Below are 18,483 nucleotides of genomic sequence, written 5' to 3' on the forward strand. Positions count from 1 at the left end.
AGGTCGGACCAAGGTGATGATAATGTTAAACATAATGTAGACGGGAGCGAACAAATCGCGGCGAATGTTCCAGTGAAACATTTGCTCGACAGCCGTCCATTACATCGGGCTCATTATTTTTAATTGTACACGTAACAAGCATTCCAACCTTCCGCTTGGGCTTCTTAATTTGTATTGTCAGCTTCTAAATTGCCCAGCGGTAGGAACACTTAGCGCCGAAATAATTGTACTTCACGAGAAAGCATTGAAATTAGGATTCTTTTCAAATCCCCCGCTTTGGTGACTCGGCTTAGATCATTGTTTGTTAAGTATTTTATTTTTAATGTTGAGCGTTTAAAATATCATGCCTTCTCTTTCATAAATAGGTACGTAGAACGCTGAACGAAAGAGATAGCATGTTTAGTCAATAATTAACTAAGTTTACCCCAGTTTAAAGTTAAAGGCCAACTATTATTTAGTAATATGTGGAAGGATATAGCCTAAAATCTGCAAGAGGTCAGCAATTAACTTTCTAACCAACTCTTAAATCCTAAGAAGTTTTTCACTCTTGAAAACTATACTCCACTCGGGCTAGCTTGTCGCTAGCGGTCGTTGACTCCCTGTCAAAAAGTTGTCATTTTCCATATAAAACCACAATAAACAATATCTGACAGTTCATTGTCAATCGCTTTATATGGAATACGGTTTATATCGAAAATGACAAGTTTTTGACAGGGAGTCTATTACCGCTAGCGACAAGTTAGCCCGAGTGGAGTATAGAGCGAACGTGTCTGCTACCCACACGAAGCTGCTACCTCATTACACTTAAGCCCATGAAAATATCGTATAAAGCGATATAACTTAGAATGGAAAAATGCACGGTTTTGGCAGTAAAATATCGAGAACGACATCGCACATCGAGGAGGGCCAACGATAGATGAATTGATGAAATGAATGAAAAAATTGATGAAATGAACTCTAGAATCGAATTCATCCAACAGCTCTACTACAGAGCTAATAATACAATATTGCTCTACCACCGGAAACCCAAATTTAAATTTTTGTGTACCTTATTTTACTGTATATAATATATTTTGCTACTTGCTCCATGAAAAGCAGATTTAAATGCCTATGTCAGCATCACCTGACAGCACGGGCGTATATATAGCTTTGATAGGGGGTCCATAACGTAAAAAAGCGGCCAAGTGCGAGTTGGAATCGCCCATGAAGGGTTCCGCAGCAGCAAATAGACAACATGTTTTGGTAACCAAAAATATTTTTATACATGTACCGCACCGATTTTAATCGACGAGGTACATATGTATATTATTGTCGAAATTGGACAAGATGGATAGTAATGGGGGGGGGGTCCGGACCCCCAGGACACCCCACTTATATACGCCCATGCCTGACAGTATTATATTCTTCTGTCGTTTACGTTAAAAATAAATTATTATTAAGCACGTTCCACTTAGGGAATGCAATCTCGTTCTCGCGAGATCTCGTTCTCACGAGATCTCGGCCTTTTTTAGCGAGATTGATCTCGGACGAAAAAAAGGCGAGATCTCGCGAGTTTGACGAGATTTCACTTGAGCTTAAAAACGTCTTATTTGAAGCGCGGACTGACACGAACGGAGTTGCAATCACGGAGTCAAAACAAAGAGGAGCTGGCCTAAGCAGCTGTGCACTGTGATTCTCAAATAGGTCCTGAATTTTGACTTTTCGTTGTTTTGTTAGTTAAAAAAGAACTATTTTATTACTAAAATATTTGTGTTTGATAGTGCGCTTTTATAATTCTAGACGTCACGTTATCGTGGACGCCGGCTTCCACGATAAAACGTTGGGTGTACGTTAAATGCCCTTTTGATTTTACGCACCACCCGGGACGTTTTGTGCGGTTCAGAAGTGTAAACGTTGTGATGTCCTCTAACATGCACGTTAAAAAGTTATCGTCGACGGAAATTTAAAAGCGTCTTCATAATATATTTTCATACATTTTACTTTCCCTATGTTATCGTTTTACCGCGGACGTCCATGTTATTACCGCCACGTCCAAAAATATATAAAAGCGCATTAGAAGAGAAGACTGGCTGTTTCTTTCATTTGCTATTTGATAGATAGTAGATACGTATGTCAAAGTTTACTACTTAAAAATTATAGACAGATATATCAAACAATGTTTGATGCATAAAATTCTATTGAAAAAAATCGTGAAAATGAATGTTAATCTTATAATTCTTATAATATTTAGTACTTTTTTTTCGTAATTTATTCAAATATTGTGATTATTTGCAAAAAAACCCACCAAACTGCTAATCTCGCCAGATCTCGAAATTGGCGAGATCTCGCGGTATTGTATTCATAAACTCGCGGGATCTCGCTTGAGCCCTAATCTCGCGAGATTTGCATTCCCTAGATCCACTGCCTTAAATTTTAAGATTGCTTAGCGAAACTGGAGAGGGCGGTCCACTTTTACGATAACTACTTGATAAATACCAATAAGGTGTCACCGTCAAATCCCTGACGATGACGAATAACGCGCCGTCATAATAGCTAATCTACCAATGACTAATAACTTGACACCGGGTGCTTATTACGTCATAATTGAAGCTATAATCGATTCCCGACTCACTAACCCCACAATTAACCGTACAATCGAGAGCTCGACAACAAATCTTGAGTTTTAGCAATTACCATGTAAATTTGAGAAGTTCGTGAAATAATTTAACGGGATGTAGACGCCGGATTCAAAACAATTTATATGGTAATGCCGGCTGTATGAACTGGGTGGAACATGTACTCTGCTCCTCAACAGATATACAAATCTCAGATACTACCTTACATATAACTAATCTGTGATCTCAGATATGAATATTTACAATGCGTTAAACTTCCTTCTAGATTAATTGTATTATTCTTAATATAGTTCAAAGAGACGAGTCCCAAACTTGGAGTCAAATTAATAAGTCTGACTAATCTCGTGAGTTTTCATAGTATGACAGTATGGCAAACGAGCAAACGGTTCGCTTGATAGAAAGCAACTACCCTCGACCTCTCGACACTCCCAATATCAAAAGAGTCGCAGGTGCGTTGCCGGCCTGTTAAGAGGGAATACGTCGTTCTTCAAGAAGAGAGCTTATTCCCACCTAAAAGGCTTATAACTATTATATTAAAAGCATATTAAGTACCATATGCTTTTTTATAAGGTGATAATTCATAATATTATAATAATCAGGCGTGGCTTTACCTATCTGCCTTATGTAGCAAAATTATAGGTACTTACCCAATAAGTTCATAGTTATTAATTACTGCCAGTAGGTACTTGGAGATACTTCTAATACTTGACCTTTGAATTACTAAGTATTTACTTGGAAAGCTATAAAATCTGAAACCAATAAACTTAACCAACTCAATATCATTAGAAAGCAAAAAAAAAACTCGAAAGCAAATCACTCAAAATTAATTACTCGGATACATCGCAAATACTCGATTCACTAACATTTAATCGAGTTTCGAATCTGCAACTCGGTTCCAATCGAGACGCTGAATCAGAGGCGATTAACGACGAAATTCGAGCTTGGATCCATCAGTACTTGGAGTTTCCTCCAGTTAAATAACTCCTTGGTTGTATCGTGTTCAATTTCGAAAGTTTCGATTGAAAATTGAAATGTTATGATCACTGATTTACATTCTTAAATTGAAGACAAATTCGAGAACGGCTGAACCGATTTGACTAATTTTAGTCTTAAAATATTCGTCGAAGTCTAGGGATAGACAGAATATACTTTATTGCGTTCAAAAAGTTGTACTTAGTACAAACATAAATATTATATAATCAACAAGGACACATGAACACAAAGGCGGTTGGTGTAAAGTACGAAGTTTACCGGGTCATCTAGTTTTGTAATAAAATAATGAATGTGATCACTGTGATTTGGAGAAATTGATTCATGGCAGATGGCGAACCCACGTCATTTGGTCGAGTTCTGTCAATTTATGTAGGAGTCGTGATCTGTTGACCAGTTGGCTGGGTTTGACATAACACAAACAAATTAAATTGGTCCGCCATCTGCCTATTTCCGTATAATTTTCCTATTATATATCTAATACAATTGCACGAGTAAGACTTCAGTTATAATACTCGCAAACTAAAACTGGTTTCGGGAACTAAAGTTTGCGTTGACAAAGCAGATATGCATTTCAGTTTTGCCACCTGACACTAATTCATAGCCAAACTACTAATTGACAAACTTGTCAAGTGTTTGCACTGACGAGAGTGAAGTGGTCTATTCGAAGTTTGAAATTCACGTGCGCGAAAGGTATTGTGTGCGAGATATGGAACTGCCACACAGGGGCGGATCTACTATAAGACTAAATGGGCTGCAGCCCAGGGCCCCGCGAATACAGAGGGCCCCCAACCGAACTGAAACCAATAGACGATATTGTCAATAATAAAAATTATCTAGATTTAAAAAAAAGCCGATCGTAAGGTTGGCGCATTATCCAAATGCCGTAGACGAACATTTAGTGAATGAGTACATTCATTTAAAATCTTACTTACTGCAGTCTAAGACAGAGTCTTCCACCTCTTACACCTCTTACAGTGAAATTTTTTGGCTAATTTTAAATTTATGAAAAGAAACATGTTGATGTTTTCCCAAACTGCTATACCATCTAAAAGTAAAGAAATATAATACACGGGGAGCAGAACGTTTTTTCTCCAGGATGTCGTATATGTATAGAAAACAAATACAGGACAACAATGTCAACATTAATATGATCAGTTCTTATATAAATTTCGATTTAACAAAGGACCTACTGTGCGATGACCAAATAAAAGAGTTTGCAGTTTGTTTGTTAGTTTGAACGCGCTAATTTCAGGAACTACTGGTCCGATTTGAAAAATTATTTCAGTGTTAGATAGCCCATTTATCGAGAAAGGGTATAGGCTATATTTTATCACGCTAAGACTAATAGGAGCGAATAAATAGAGGAAAATGTGAAAAAAACGGGGAGAAATTATTTGACAGGGCTCATATTTTGAACGCGCTAATCTCAGGAACTACTGGTCCGATTTGAAAAATTCTTTCAGTGTTAGATAGCCCATTTATCGAAAAAGGCTATAGGCTATATATTATCACGCTACGACTAAAAGGAGCGAAGAAATAGAGGAAATTATGGAAAAACGGGGGAAATTATTAGAAAGGGCTTATCTCACGAACTACTAGAGCAGCAATTTTCTGTTATTTGGCACAGTTAAGAAGTAGACCACGTGAAGGCTCATAGGCTATTGTTTGTGGACTAATGATGATGGGCAAAAATGTATAGGCTCTGGTATTGGGCTCAACAGGAATGGATTGTATATTTTTAGGAAGGTATACCCATGTACATTAATGACTAATAGGGCGCTTGTCAAGATTCGTTGTACTTTTTGAGTAAATCCATGTTAAAAGTGACATCGGCGCTCATACATTTCATACTGCTACATTAGAAAATAATCATGCTATATTTTAAAGTGTTACGTTACAATATAGTATGATTATTTTAAGGGGTTCCGTAGTCAACAAGGAACCCTTATATTATAGTTTCGGTCTGTCCGTCCGTCCATCCGTCTGTCCGTCTATCCGTCCGTCCGTCTGTCTGTCCGCGGTTTTTCTCAGAGCTTATAGGACCTACAAAGCTGCAATTCGCCACGAATGCACATATTAATGACTAGATTCGTTGCGACAAAAATCGTTTATCGCGCGGGAACCGTGCATTTTTCCGGGATAAAAAGTATCCTATGTCCTTTTCCGGGACTCAAAGTAAATAATGCTCTTGTCCCTGATTTTAAGTTAAGGGATTTAAGTTCTTAATACAACTTATACACTTATACAGTCTTATGTCTGTACACACACTTATCTTATATTTATATTTTCTGTTCTGTCATCGTTACCTGCTCCGCCGTCCGAGGGTGAGCTGTAAGCAGTATGAGGAAGGGGTAAAAATACTACTGTGAGCGTAAATCTAAGGTGTACTATCTAAGACAAGACATTCGTAACCTTTCTAAGTGCAAATAAATCTTACCACCTAGACGACAAAATCTACGTCGGTAACGCCGGCCTTGTACGTTGACTGTACATTATTTCAAAAAGTTCAGTTGCTAGGGGCTGGGCGCCATATAACTTTTTAACCTACTCACTAAGAGCTATCTAATCCATACTAATGTCCATACTAATATTATAAATGCGAAAGTGTGTCTGTCTGTCTGTCTGTTACCTCTTCACGCCCAAACCGCTGAACCGATTTGGCTGAAATTTGGCATGGAGATACTTTGAGTCCCGGGAAAGGACATAGAATACTTTTTGTCCCAGAAAAATGCACGGTTCCCGCGCGATAAACGAGTTATGGCGCAACGGAGTTACGGGCGTCATCTAGTGGTATATATTTTATCTCTGTTGAGACTTATACCAAAATGCCCTTGATCCTTTGTCTGTGAAATATCTAATTAACGTGGGCGAAGCCGCGCGGAACGTCTAGTATAATATAACCATTTATAACCCATATAAATAAATTAAATATTTTGTTTTCCTATTTTCTTCCTGTACTTAACATAATATATAACACTAGACGTTCCTTTTACATTAGATATTTCACAGACAAATTAGTCTACAAAAAAATAGCCTATGATCCTTTACGTGGTCTACTTCTTATCTGTGCCAAATAACAGAAAAATTTCTCCAGTAGTTCGTGAGATAAGTCCTTTCAAATAATTTCCCCCGTTTTTTCCAAATTTCCCTCTATTTATTCGCTCCTATTAGTCGTAGCGTAATAAAATATAGCTTATAGCCTTTGTCAATAAATGGACTATCTAACACTGAAAGGATTTTTCGAATCGGATCAGTAGTTCTTGAGATTAGCGCGTTCAAATAAGCCCTTTCAAATAATTTCCTCCCGTTTTTTCAACATTTTCCTGTCTCTCTTCGCTTCTATTAGTCGTAGCGTGATAAAATATAGTTTGTAGCTTTTCTCAATAAATTTACTACCTAACATTGAAAGAATTTTTCACATCAGACCAGTAGTTCCTGAGATTAGCGCGTTCAAATAAGCCCTTTCAAATAATTTCCTCCCGTTTTTGCAACATTTTCCTCTATTTCTTCGCTCCTATTAGTCGTAGCGTGATAATATATTGCCTATAGCCTTTTTCGATAAATGGACTATCTAACACTGAAAGAATTTTTCAAATCGGACCAGTAGTTCCTGAGATCAAATAAGCCCTTTCAAATATATTTCCTCCCGATTTTTTTCCACATTTTCCTCTATTTCTTCGCTCCTATGAGTTGTAGCGTAATAAAATATAGCCTATAGCCTTTTTCGATAAATGGGCTATCTAACACTGAAAGAATTTTTCAAATCGGACCAGTAGTTCCTGAGATTAGCGCGTTCAAACAAACAACCAAACTCTTCCGCTTTATAATATTAAATAAGTATCATAAAGTTAATATACCTAGCGGAATAGAGAAACAAAGGCCTGAGCAAGATAGATGTCACTATAAGTAACACTGCGTGGTAAAAAGAGACGTGTGATACATGACAGCAGTACTCTTTTTTGACGTCCAGTAGGCACGTGCCGCACGATGACAATTTAATCTCATAGAAATAATGTTCAATCATGCTTGTTTAAGTGTGTATGTACATGATGTACACATATTTTTACACACAGATGAAACCAATTTCGGTTACGTTTGACAGCTCAAGATTGTTGCTCTATTGCGCTAGGTATATTAACTTTATGATTAGTATCTAAGATATACCTACATCACTACAGAAACAGTTTCTTGTCAAAATTGCAATAAGTTGAGTAATTAGGTAGGGCCCCTAACAGTATTAGCCCAGGGCCCCACAAATTCAAGATCCGCCCCTGCAGTGCCACACACATATATGATATATAATATACCTACACAACAGTGGCGAAGGGTGAATATTTTCGGAAGGGAAGCCGGAGTAAAAAATCTACTTACCAAAACGCTCAGCACTGATGTTCAACAATGTTCGAGTTTCAAGTTTGATAATGATGCCTTTGAAAAATGCCTTCTGAGTTAAGTTGTATGCGTGACGACTGACGGCACATACGGTCATTCAAAACTAAGTTTGGAAAACGAAGTTTCCTTCGACAGCAAATAATCTGTCAGACAACAGTCTCAGCTGTACGAGTCAAAATTAACAAATCACAATACAAATTAATTTAAATTCGCGACACTTTCTTCTTAACGCTAAAACAAATAACATTCGACATTTAAACATAAAGCAAACAAGTTGTTTACAAACACTCATCCGCCATTTGACTCATAACAATTTTACTTCATGAAGTTCATCTTTCTCGCTCACACTTGTGCGTTGCTAATTAACCTTTCTCCTTAATAACTCGCCGAGTATCGGCTTATTTCCGAGTATATTGGCGCGAGGTAGAGCGAGACAGAACATGACGATCAGTTCACAGGAATGAAAAGGACAGATGCTTACTATGAAATATCGTTGTATGAAGAAATAACCCGCTAAATTATCGGCTTCTATCGGAGATGGCATGCACGTTGCATTGCCTATATAAATTTGTAGGCGATTAATTATTAATTGAAACTATTTCAAGTGAGAGAAAAATTTATTGCATATAAAATTTTGTAGGCGTTTAGTGAATTCAAAGTTTTTTTTAAGTATGTAAATATTTATTACATAAAAATGTATTTGGCCCATAGATTCGATTTTCCAAAAGGGAAGCCGACGGGAATCGGGTTATATGGACTCTTCGCCACTGCTACACAAGTATGTGTATGTTCATGGGCGTACCCAGGTTCTGGGCCAGGGGGGGCAAATTACCCAGGTTCTGGTGCCAGGGGGGGGCAAATCACCCAGGTTCTGGGCCAGGGCCAGCAAATCAGATTTTTCATAAGCTAGGTGTTTATAAAGAATAAAAAATTAATAATTTTTAGTTGTAAAAATATTGTATTGCAAACAAATGCCAAAAATTCGTTCTTAATTTTTAATTTTTATAGATAAAAGTACTAGATAATATACTTAGTACGAACGTCAACATGATCCAGGGGGGAGGCAGCTGCCCCCCCTGCCCCCCCCCCCCCCCCCCCCCCCCCCCTCGGTACGCCCATGTGTATGTCGCAGTCATGTTCAATCTGCGATTCGGTTGAATGACTAGCGCATTCATAGAATAACACCAATTTTTTAATTTCTCGGCCGAACGTTGATAGAACAATCGTCACTCAACGTCCAACTATTTAGCCGATTTAGTGCAGGTGACACGGCAGCTGTGTCATATAATATGTTTTAAAAAAAACGCGATTTTTCTCAGAAAAATCATACGGTGATGGTAATATTCGAAGATGTCAACTTGAGTGACTGCTGATATTTTGTTTCTTGACGAAAATTTTGTATGTCCATTGTCCGCGTGTAGTGATTTATTGCCTAAAAATCTACTATTTATTTATTTATTTATTTATTTCATGACTGTGGTCTGTGTTTTGAAAGCTAAATGTGAGTATTAAATTGTTTCCTTTATGTTTTTCATTATCAATCTAGAATGTCATCAATATCTAATTATTATATAGAAATTATCCGGACCGGAGAAATACCACGTTCTCACAGAAAACCGGCGTGGAACAGCGCTTGCGCTGTGTTTCGCCGAGTGAGTGAGTTTACCGGAGGCCCAATCCCTTACCCTATTTCCTTCCCTACCCTCCCCTATTCCCTTCCCTTCCCATCCCTACCCTCCCCTATTACCCTATTCCCTCTTAAAAGGCCGGCAACGCACCCGCAGCTCTTCTGATGCTGCGAGTGTCCATGGGCGACGGAAGTTGCTTTCCATCAGGTGACCCGTTTGCTCGTTTGCCCCCTTATTTCATAAAATAGAAAAAATAAAAAAAACCTTATAAGTACTAAGTAATCTACCCTTTCATAGCCCTTTACCAGAAGAATATTTTAACTCGTTCGTGTCGAAACATTCTCGCTGCATTTGCGCTTGTAATTTGTGAAGTACAAATAGTCCGTGAGCCCGGCCCCGAAATGCCTACGTCACATGACATCAACTTAAAACGCATGGCACACGGTCGGCAAATATATGCCGAGCGAGGATCAGACGACTTTCGCATCTGAAATTGGCCGGAAGTCAGAAAAATCGCCTCACTTCCGGTCAAATTTTTAGTGTCAATTTACGTCACGTGACATCAACGTGAAACATGTGGCAGCATATAGCCCTATAGTTTTAGAGAATGGAAACATAAGTCTGTCAGTTTTAAAATGGCCGGAAGTGCTTGGCAGACGGCGTCAAAGTTGGTCCTTGGGTACCCTTTTTTACGTCACGTGACATCTTGATGAATTCTTTTTTAAATGTTTTGAAATAATAGTGACTTATAGAATAAATGATGCTGCCAAGCCAGATCCGGCCGGAAGTCCCAAAAAAAGTGATTTTTAAACTGCTCGTGAATTATGAGAAATTCGCATGATTTATCAAATTATAATCAATTTACAAGAATTATCGACCAAAAATGGGTATAGATGGTTTGGAAGAACCGTGAATTGTAAACCTAACCTGTTATAATAATAATTTAAGGTAAATAAGTGTGTTACTATACTAATTGATCAGGCTCATAATATAAAGTGGGGTGGATCCAATGATGGTGGGACGAATCCAAATTGAAATTTGCTATTGACGCTGCTACATTTACATTATACTATATAGTTGATTTCAATCAATCGTGTTTAAGTCACTTTTAAATAAGTGAGTTGTACTAATTGTAGGATATGTAGTATAACGAGTAAAAAATATGTAGGATTATTAGAGTACTTGTAATAATTTTATTATGTTTTATTAAAATACAAGGGGTAAAAAATCGGTAATTATATTTTATAGAAAAAATTAAAACTTCATGTTAAATGTTAAATATTTATTTATTCTTATGCTATGTTGTGTTACAAAAAAACGTTTTTATTATATTAAAAATTAACAAACCAAATCTAAAACTAAACACCTACAATGTAAAATTAAAAGAAATAAAAAGATTACATAATATCATTAATCATTATCTTCATCCTCATCTTCTGATGAAGTAAAAACCTCACTGCTTTCGTCATCTGATCCTATGATGATATCATCTATGTCTAATGGGGTTGGGTCACCGTCGAACCAGTGGGGTTCATATTTTTCGTTTACTAATTTCCATCCATAATCATTTGGATGTAGATTAAATGTACAATCCGGTAGTGTTGCATTTTTCCACATCGTGGTCACAAAAATCGTTCTAAAAATTTTCTGTTTTAAAACTTTGAAACAGGGTGGCATTAAATTCGAGGTGAAGCTTTTTACTTTTTGTAAAAACTTATTGCGTTCTTTTGCAAAAGTTTTATTAAATATTTCGTAACGAGCTGAATTTACTGAATTACAATTTTTAACGCCATATAGCATTGAGGTAAATTCCTGGATTATACTGAGCTCTTTCTCATTACAAATTAATGCTGAATTAAAGTTTTTAAAAGATGTTTGAAATTTTGAATATTTTTCCAACAAATTCAATGCTTTCACTTTACCCTGTCTGAAAAAACTAGCCGTGTAGTCACATCCCGTAAATGCATGCAAGGCAGGTAAAGCTTGGCATATATTTGTACCCAATTTTATGTATATTGCATAGCAATCCGTGTATCGGACATCTCTTAATTTCAGCCCCGACAGTAAAAAAATTTTTTTGTCGGAAAATTTATGATAATTTCCTAAAATTACTATCAATATATCCGTATCTGCTGCGTTTACTACGATTTCTTTTTTTTCTTCCAGTTGAGCAATATGGAAAATAATTCGAGTATCAGCCTCTTCATGTTTACAATTAAACATTTCTTCTTCCGTTTTTACTACTCCGTCATCAGTTTGCTTATATGAGAAGCATTTGTTCTCGACTGTTAGAAATATTTTTTTTAACCCGATTATATTTGATTTCTCAATATTTCCCCAATTCTCGGCTAAGAACCCTACGAGTGCTACTTTGAATTTGGGGTTTTTTAAAGACTTCATAAAGTCTCTTGGTGTTTTTTGTGTAGGACCACTAATCTCGTACGGAATGCTTTCCTCTCCTCTTGACTCTCTTTCTTTGTCCTTGATGGACGGAGTCATGTATCGGTCAAAAATTATATGGATTTCCTGTGAGGGTACATTACAGATTTTATGAAGAATAGTGTCAGACAATTTTCCAAAAGTGTCAGGAATTGATTTTCCTAAGGAAAATAAAAAACTGAATCCGTCGATGATCCAAGCATTTGGATTATCTGGTTGCTGGTGGTGGTCAATTTTCCCGATTATTTTTTTAGCTAAAACAGACTTGTCCGTTTTGACCATATTGCCTGTAACTTGGCATAAAGCTGGTGGCAAAGGTGCTAATGGGTATGACAGGCACTCGCTCATGTCAATTTTCTTTTCGAGCGCTATGGCTAAAAGACGGCCAAAAATGTCCCTCTCCATCTTAAGTTGGATTTGTTTGCCCTCCTTTGTTGTATTGGTTTTTTTATAGCATTCGGAACTAAAATTTTGTATTTTATTGCGTTTAATTGGTCTCTCAAATCTTTGAATATCATTATTACATTCTTTTATGAAATCATTTTTTTGATCCTCGCCGATTTGTCTCACGTTCAGTAAGAACTTTTCTGTTGTGTTTGTGGCTGCCCGACCAGTTGAAATATTAACTAGGTCTTGCAAGGTAGCGTCAAATGGGTTTATTTTTTCAGTTATTGTATTTTTAATTTCGTTTAGATCTTCTCTGTCTTTTTTTGTTTTTGATGGGCGTAGCTCTTTGGAAACGTCATCTTTGCTGTTCAAGTCAATCAAGTTTAATAATTCCGTAATGATTTTTGTGCGGTGGCTGTGTGTTAGAGCCCAACGCTGTCTTGCAGCTATTGTATTTGTTAAATGTGAGATTCCGCTCATTGAGTTTGCAGCATCTGCATTTATAGTCTGTTCTAAAGTCAAATCAACTGGCAATCTTGCCAAAGGGTTCTTAGTTCTTTTTACGCCAAAAGAACCTTTTTCAAATTCAGTTACGATTTCTGGTTTCAATTTTTTCATGTTTAACATATTATCAAGATATTTGAGTAGCCACCTCGCGTAATTTTGCTGATTAAAACTAAAAAACAAGTTTGCTATTTCAAAGAGCGTTTCTATATATAAATAAAAATCACTAGTTTTCATAGATCTGTTTAATCTGTGGTAACAATCTACTAATTCTGTATATTGTAAACAGAATTGAGCTGTTTTACCATGTTCGCCATCAAGAGTTAATTTTTTGTATTTTTCGTATTCTTCTAGATAGTGGTTTACCATGGGAGGTAGGTCCAATGGCTCTCGAATTCCAGTTTTATTTTCTTGGATATCTTTAAGACTTTGGTCAATTTGTTCTACACGGAGATATGTGTTTTTAAGAAACTGTTGAAAGTGTAATATTTGGAATGCTGCTGATAGTAATCCATGAATCCTTTTACACCTGTTATAGTGTTTTCCAGCCAAAAATGCATTCAAAGAACCTGCAGCAAGTACTTGTGACTGCACCAGTATATCTTCAATACCTGAGCCATCAATATATTTTCCTAATACTTTAAAGAATGCTAGATATATATGAAAGGTACCCAAATTTATAATCAAATTATCGTATTTTGGACTTTCTGCCACTTGTATTTGCATAGCCATTTTCGCGATTGCCAAATCATATGTCAGTACCAAATGAGTCTGACCAGTTTCTTCCAATGCTTTTTCAGCGAATATCATCGTTTGATGTACAACTGAGTAAGATGTGGGTGATGCATTAATCTGTGGTAAGTAATCCAGAGTCTGAATTTCACTATTATCGTTTAAATTCTTGCAGTTGAATCCAGTCCACATCGGTGTTTCGGGAATTCGTTCTAGTGAAAATATCCATACCATATCTCTGCACATTGCATTTTTTTTCGCTTTCGTGCATTCATCAGCTAATTGAAAAATATCAGGTAATGAGGACAATTTAGTAATTGCCTTTGGTTTTTTGTAATATGGTTGTATCTCTGATATAACCTCCTGAAATTTTCGTCTTCGCCGGTTCGTTGATTCTGATGCCAGTCTAAGTTGTGGCTCCAAAATTGCCATTTGCTCCGATCGCGCTTCTTGAGGTTGAAATTGGTAAATAATGCCAACTGTATCGTGCATCGTATCTTTACCGTCCAATGTTTCTACATATCGGTCAAAATTATCAAAAGCTATGTTTGTGTGGAGCTTTGGATCACATGTCATACTTTTTGGAATGAGAGTTCTTTCATCGGCAGCAGTGAATGCTAGTTCAGTTTCTAGTGACTCCGCGGTAGTGTAACTAATTGTATGGCCATATCTATTGAGTATTGTCATTAATTTGCTACTGTTTGTCAATGATTTCACTGTCAATCCTAACATCAATTGTTTAGATGGTTTGATCTGTCCTTTTGTTGTTATATAAATAATATCCTGGCAAATTGACATAATTTTTACTTTATCCCTATCAGAGAGTTTTTTTACATCAAGACCTTTTACGACCGTCTTTATGAACTCATAAAGTATCTCGGGTACTTTACACTCTCCTTCAATGATTTCATTTGGGTGAAGCTTTTGTGGAAGTTTTTTTTTATCAATAGCCTTTATTTCATCTCTGATTTTAAACGCAGTATCACGAATTCTGGTGTACTGTGAAGATTTATGTAACAACATTTCTTCTAAGAGTTTGTTAATTTTCAAATTTTTTTTATGAATAATAATCTTATTATTGGATATTGCCTTTTTGACGTCAAGAACATCCCCGAATGCGCTTTCTATTTTGTCTCTAAGATGTTGAGATGTATAACTTTTTAGTTTAGTTTCATCATGTCTGCCTTCGTTAAACTGGCTCAATAGATCTTGATAATAACGCCACAAATCGTTAAGATAAATAACATTTTGTGCTTCTAATATTTCTGACAAAATATATTGTGATAGAGAATCAAAAGCTTTTTTATGCAGTTCTCTAAGGCTATACCAATCACTTGTTTCTTCTTTAGAGGTTCTTAATTTATTTCGACAGGTGACCCAACAACATTGATGATATAATAATCTGTTTGATGTATTTATTTTTGTTAATAAATCTTCATCATTTAATGACGATGCTAACAAAAGCAGTGATGCTCTTACCTGATCAGAACACGTTTTTAAATACTCTCTTCGAGTTCCAATTTTCTTTTCATACTTGTTACAAAATATGCATGTTTCCTTCCTCCTCCTTTCCTTTTTTCCTCTGCTAGTTAGTATATTTGTCTGGCTATCATCTTCATCGATTAGAGAAAGCAACTGCTCCGTTGTCTGTAAATAAAAAGCTTTTATAAGCGAGCTAAACATATGACTTGTAAAGGACATCGTCCCGAAAACTGAAACCATGACCTCAGACCTCACCGTACAGAATGAAATTCTGTAACTCTAGGTACAGTCATCATATGACAGAAAGTCTCACTCACATGTGGGCTGAGTGTGATGGTTTGAGTGGTTCCGGCAGAGCTACCGGCTGATACGTCGATATCAAGTAGTTGATGCTCTTTACTTGATGAAGGCAATGATTCCAGGTGCTCCCGGATCTGTAGAAAACAATGTAAAATCATATTTTTGTACCGCTAAACAATTTATAACGTACAAACGCCACGAGCACAAAGTCTCACCTCGGGGCCAGGAGTGAAGGTTTGAGTGGTTCCGGCAGAGCTACCGGCTGATACGTCGATATCAAGTAGTTGATGCTCTTTACTTGATGAAGGCAATGATTCCAGGTGCTCCCGGATCTGTAGAAAACAATGTAAAATCATATTTTTGTACCGCTAAACAATTTATAACGTACAAACGCCACGAGCACAAAGTCTCACCTCGGGGCCAGGAGTGAAGGTTTGAGTGGTTCCGGCAGAGCTGCCGGCTGATACTTCGATATCAAGTAGTTGTTGATCTTTACTGGATGAAAGTAACGATTCCAGGTGCTTCCGGGTCTGTAGAAAACAATGTAAAATCATATTTTTGTACCGCTAAGCAATTTATAACGTACAAACGCCACAAGCACAAAGTCTCACCTCGGGGCCAGGAGTGAAGGTTTGAGTGGTTCCGGCAGAGCTGCCGGCTGATACTTCGATATCAAGTAGTTGTTGATCTTTACTGGATGAAGGCAACGATTCCAGGTGCTTCCGGGTCTGTAGAAAAAAAAATTGTACTGCTAAGCAGAGAAATTAAAGTAAAATCACATTATTACCCTGTATAACGCATTCGAATTTTTAAAGCACCTATAATATGCTTATATTTTTATACCTACTACCTCGGTTTTGGTCGGTTTTATTACCTTTAATGTCTAATAATATTATGGGTATAGTTTAATGTGCAAAATATACTGAATTAAGTATTGGTCAAATCATATACTTAGTTAAAAAAAATTGTAAAATAACTATGATTCGGATATTGCTAAAACTTAAATTAGAAAAAGACAAAATATTTAGTTCATATTTTGTTCATTTTGTACGAGTAACACTGGTATTTTCGTTTTGGCAGAGTTCGGAATAAAGAAATTAATTTTGGAATCATGGCAAATGTTGACTACAAATTTAATAATTATTATACCTATTTAGATACTAATATTAACACTTACCTCACATTCTTCAAATGCTTCAATGTACTTTCGTTTAACAGCGGTAAACTTTCTCAAACATTCCATGTGATACCCAAACTCGGTCTGGGCTTGAGGTTTTAGTTCGATTTCTTTGTATTTAAATCCGTTGAACTTTCGTAATTTCAAGTAAAAAGAACACTTTTGAAATACTTCATCTGTAAAATTCTGAGTTTTATGTTTATTAGAACACAAAAAACACTGCTTCATTGTGGCAAATAATTATTTATTTTAAACCACAACACAAATTCAAAAATTAGATCACAACACCTATTTTCGTGGTCTTCACCAAACTGCGATGCGAAATATTATACGAGTGAAGCGACCGGCTTGCGGAATACGGAGGATTGGGGTCTGGGGACCCGCGCAGGTAGCTGCGCGGGCGACGATGTTACATAAGTGCGAGTAGGATGTAAACAGACCTCTCTCTCGCACCCATTATGACGCAAAAAATCCAGGTAACTGGTAGGTACACAAAACAGGACTTGACCGATTTGACGACTGAATGTGAGGTAACAATTACACTTATTTACCCTAGATTTATTATTGTAACAGGTTAGGTACTTTGACTCGATAATTCGTGTACTTAAATTGATTATAATTTGATAAATCATGCGAATTTCTCATAATTCACGAGCAGTTTAAAAATCACTTTTTTTGGGACTTCCGGCCGGATCTGGCTTGGCAGCATCATTTATTCTATAAGACACTATTATTTCAAAACATTTAAAAAAGAATTCATCAAGATGTCACGTGACGTAAAAAAGGGTACCCAAGGACCAACTTTGACGCCGTCTGCCAAGCACTTCCGGCCATTTTAAAACTGACAGACTTATGTTTCCATTCTCTAAAACTATAGGGCTATATGCTGCCACATGTTTCACGTTGATGTCACGTGACGTAAATTGACACTAAAAATTTGACCGGAAGTGAGGCGATTTTTCTGACTTCCGGCCAATTTCAGATGCGAAAGTCGTCTGATCCTCGCTCGGCATATATTTGCCGACCGTGTGCCATGCGTTTTAAGTTGATGTCATGTGACGTAGGCATTTCGGGGCCGGGCTCACGGACTAAAAGGAGAACAATCGAAATGTTTCGTATCGGAGACAAAGGCCGTGTCATCGTTGCAACTAAACTGCTGAAGTTGATAGTGCGTTTAACACATGTTTAACACGTCTTTACGAAAAGACGTAAGCATTTGCATGTTCACACTGTGTATATAACGAAGTGATAATATTTTAGAGTGAGTATCATATTATGTGTCCCCCCCCCCCCTGCGTAGAGTTCACAATCAAATTAGTAGGGCTGAAAGAATAACGTTTTTTAGGGTTCCGTACCCAAAGGGTAAAAACGGGACCCTATAATTACTGAGACTTCGATGTCTGTCTGTCTGTCCGTCCGTTTGTCCGTCCGTTCGTCCGTCCGTCCGTCCGTCGGTCCGTCGGTCCGTCCGTCCGTCCGTCTGTCTGTCTGTCTGTCTGTCTGTCTGTCTTTCTGTATATCTGTCTGTCTGTCTGTCTGTCGGCCAATCAAATTGTCTGTTTGCACACATTACTACTACGGCTAGGAGACGCCCGCCATGATTTGTTTATCTTGCGGGAACCGTGCATTTTGTAGAGAAATGCAAGAGCAAGATGGTTAAGACGAAACGAGACCGGAGACACTATAACTTAATATATTCCTCTATCGCACGGGAACCGTACATTTTTCTGGTATAAAAAGTATCCTATGTCCTTCCCAGAAACTCAAAGTATATCCGTACTAAACAGTAAAATCGTTCAGCGGTTTGGGTGTCAAGTAGTTACAGAGTACAGAC

At 37.1% G+C, this 18,483-nt stretch overlaps 1 protein-coding gene across 1 annotated transcript; it reads right to left on the minus strand.

The window, feature by feature from the left end:
* Positions 1–15,305: 15,305 nt before the first annotated feature.
* LOC121731216 lies at positions 15,306–16,715 on the minus strand. The gene is made up of 6 exons (XM_042120570.1): positions 16,650–16,715; positions 16,084–16,200; positions 15,886–16,002; positions 15,688–15,804; positions 15,486–15,606; positions 15,306–15,337 (listed from the first exon to the last, which is right to left on the minus strand). The coding sequence occupies exons 1-6, from the start codon at positions 16,713–16,715 to the stop codon at positions 15,306–15,308; spliced, it is 570 nt and encodes a 189-aa protein (XP_041976504.1).
* Positions 16,716–18,483: the final 1,768 nt, after the last annotated feature.

This window comes from Aricia agestis, chromosome 10 (genome assembly GCF_905147365.1).
Source record: "Aricia agestis chromosome 10, ilAriAges1.1, whole genome shotgun sequence".
NCBI lineage: Eukaryota > Metazoa > Arthropoda > Insecta > Lepidoptera > Lycaenidae > Aricia > Aricia agestis.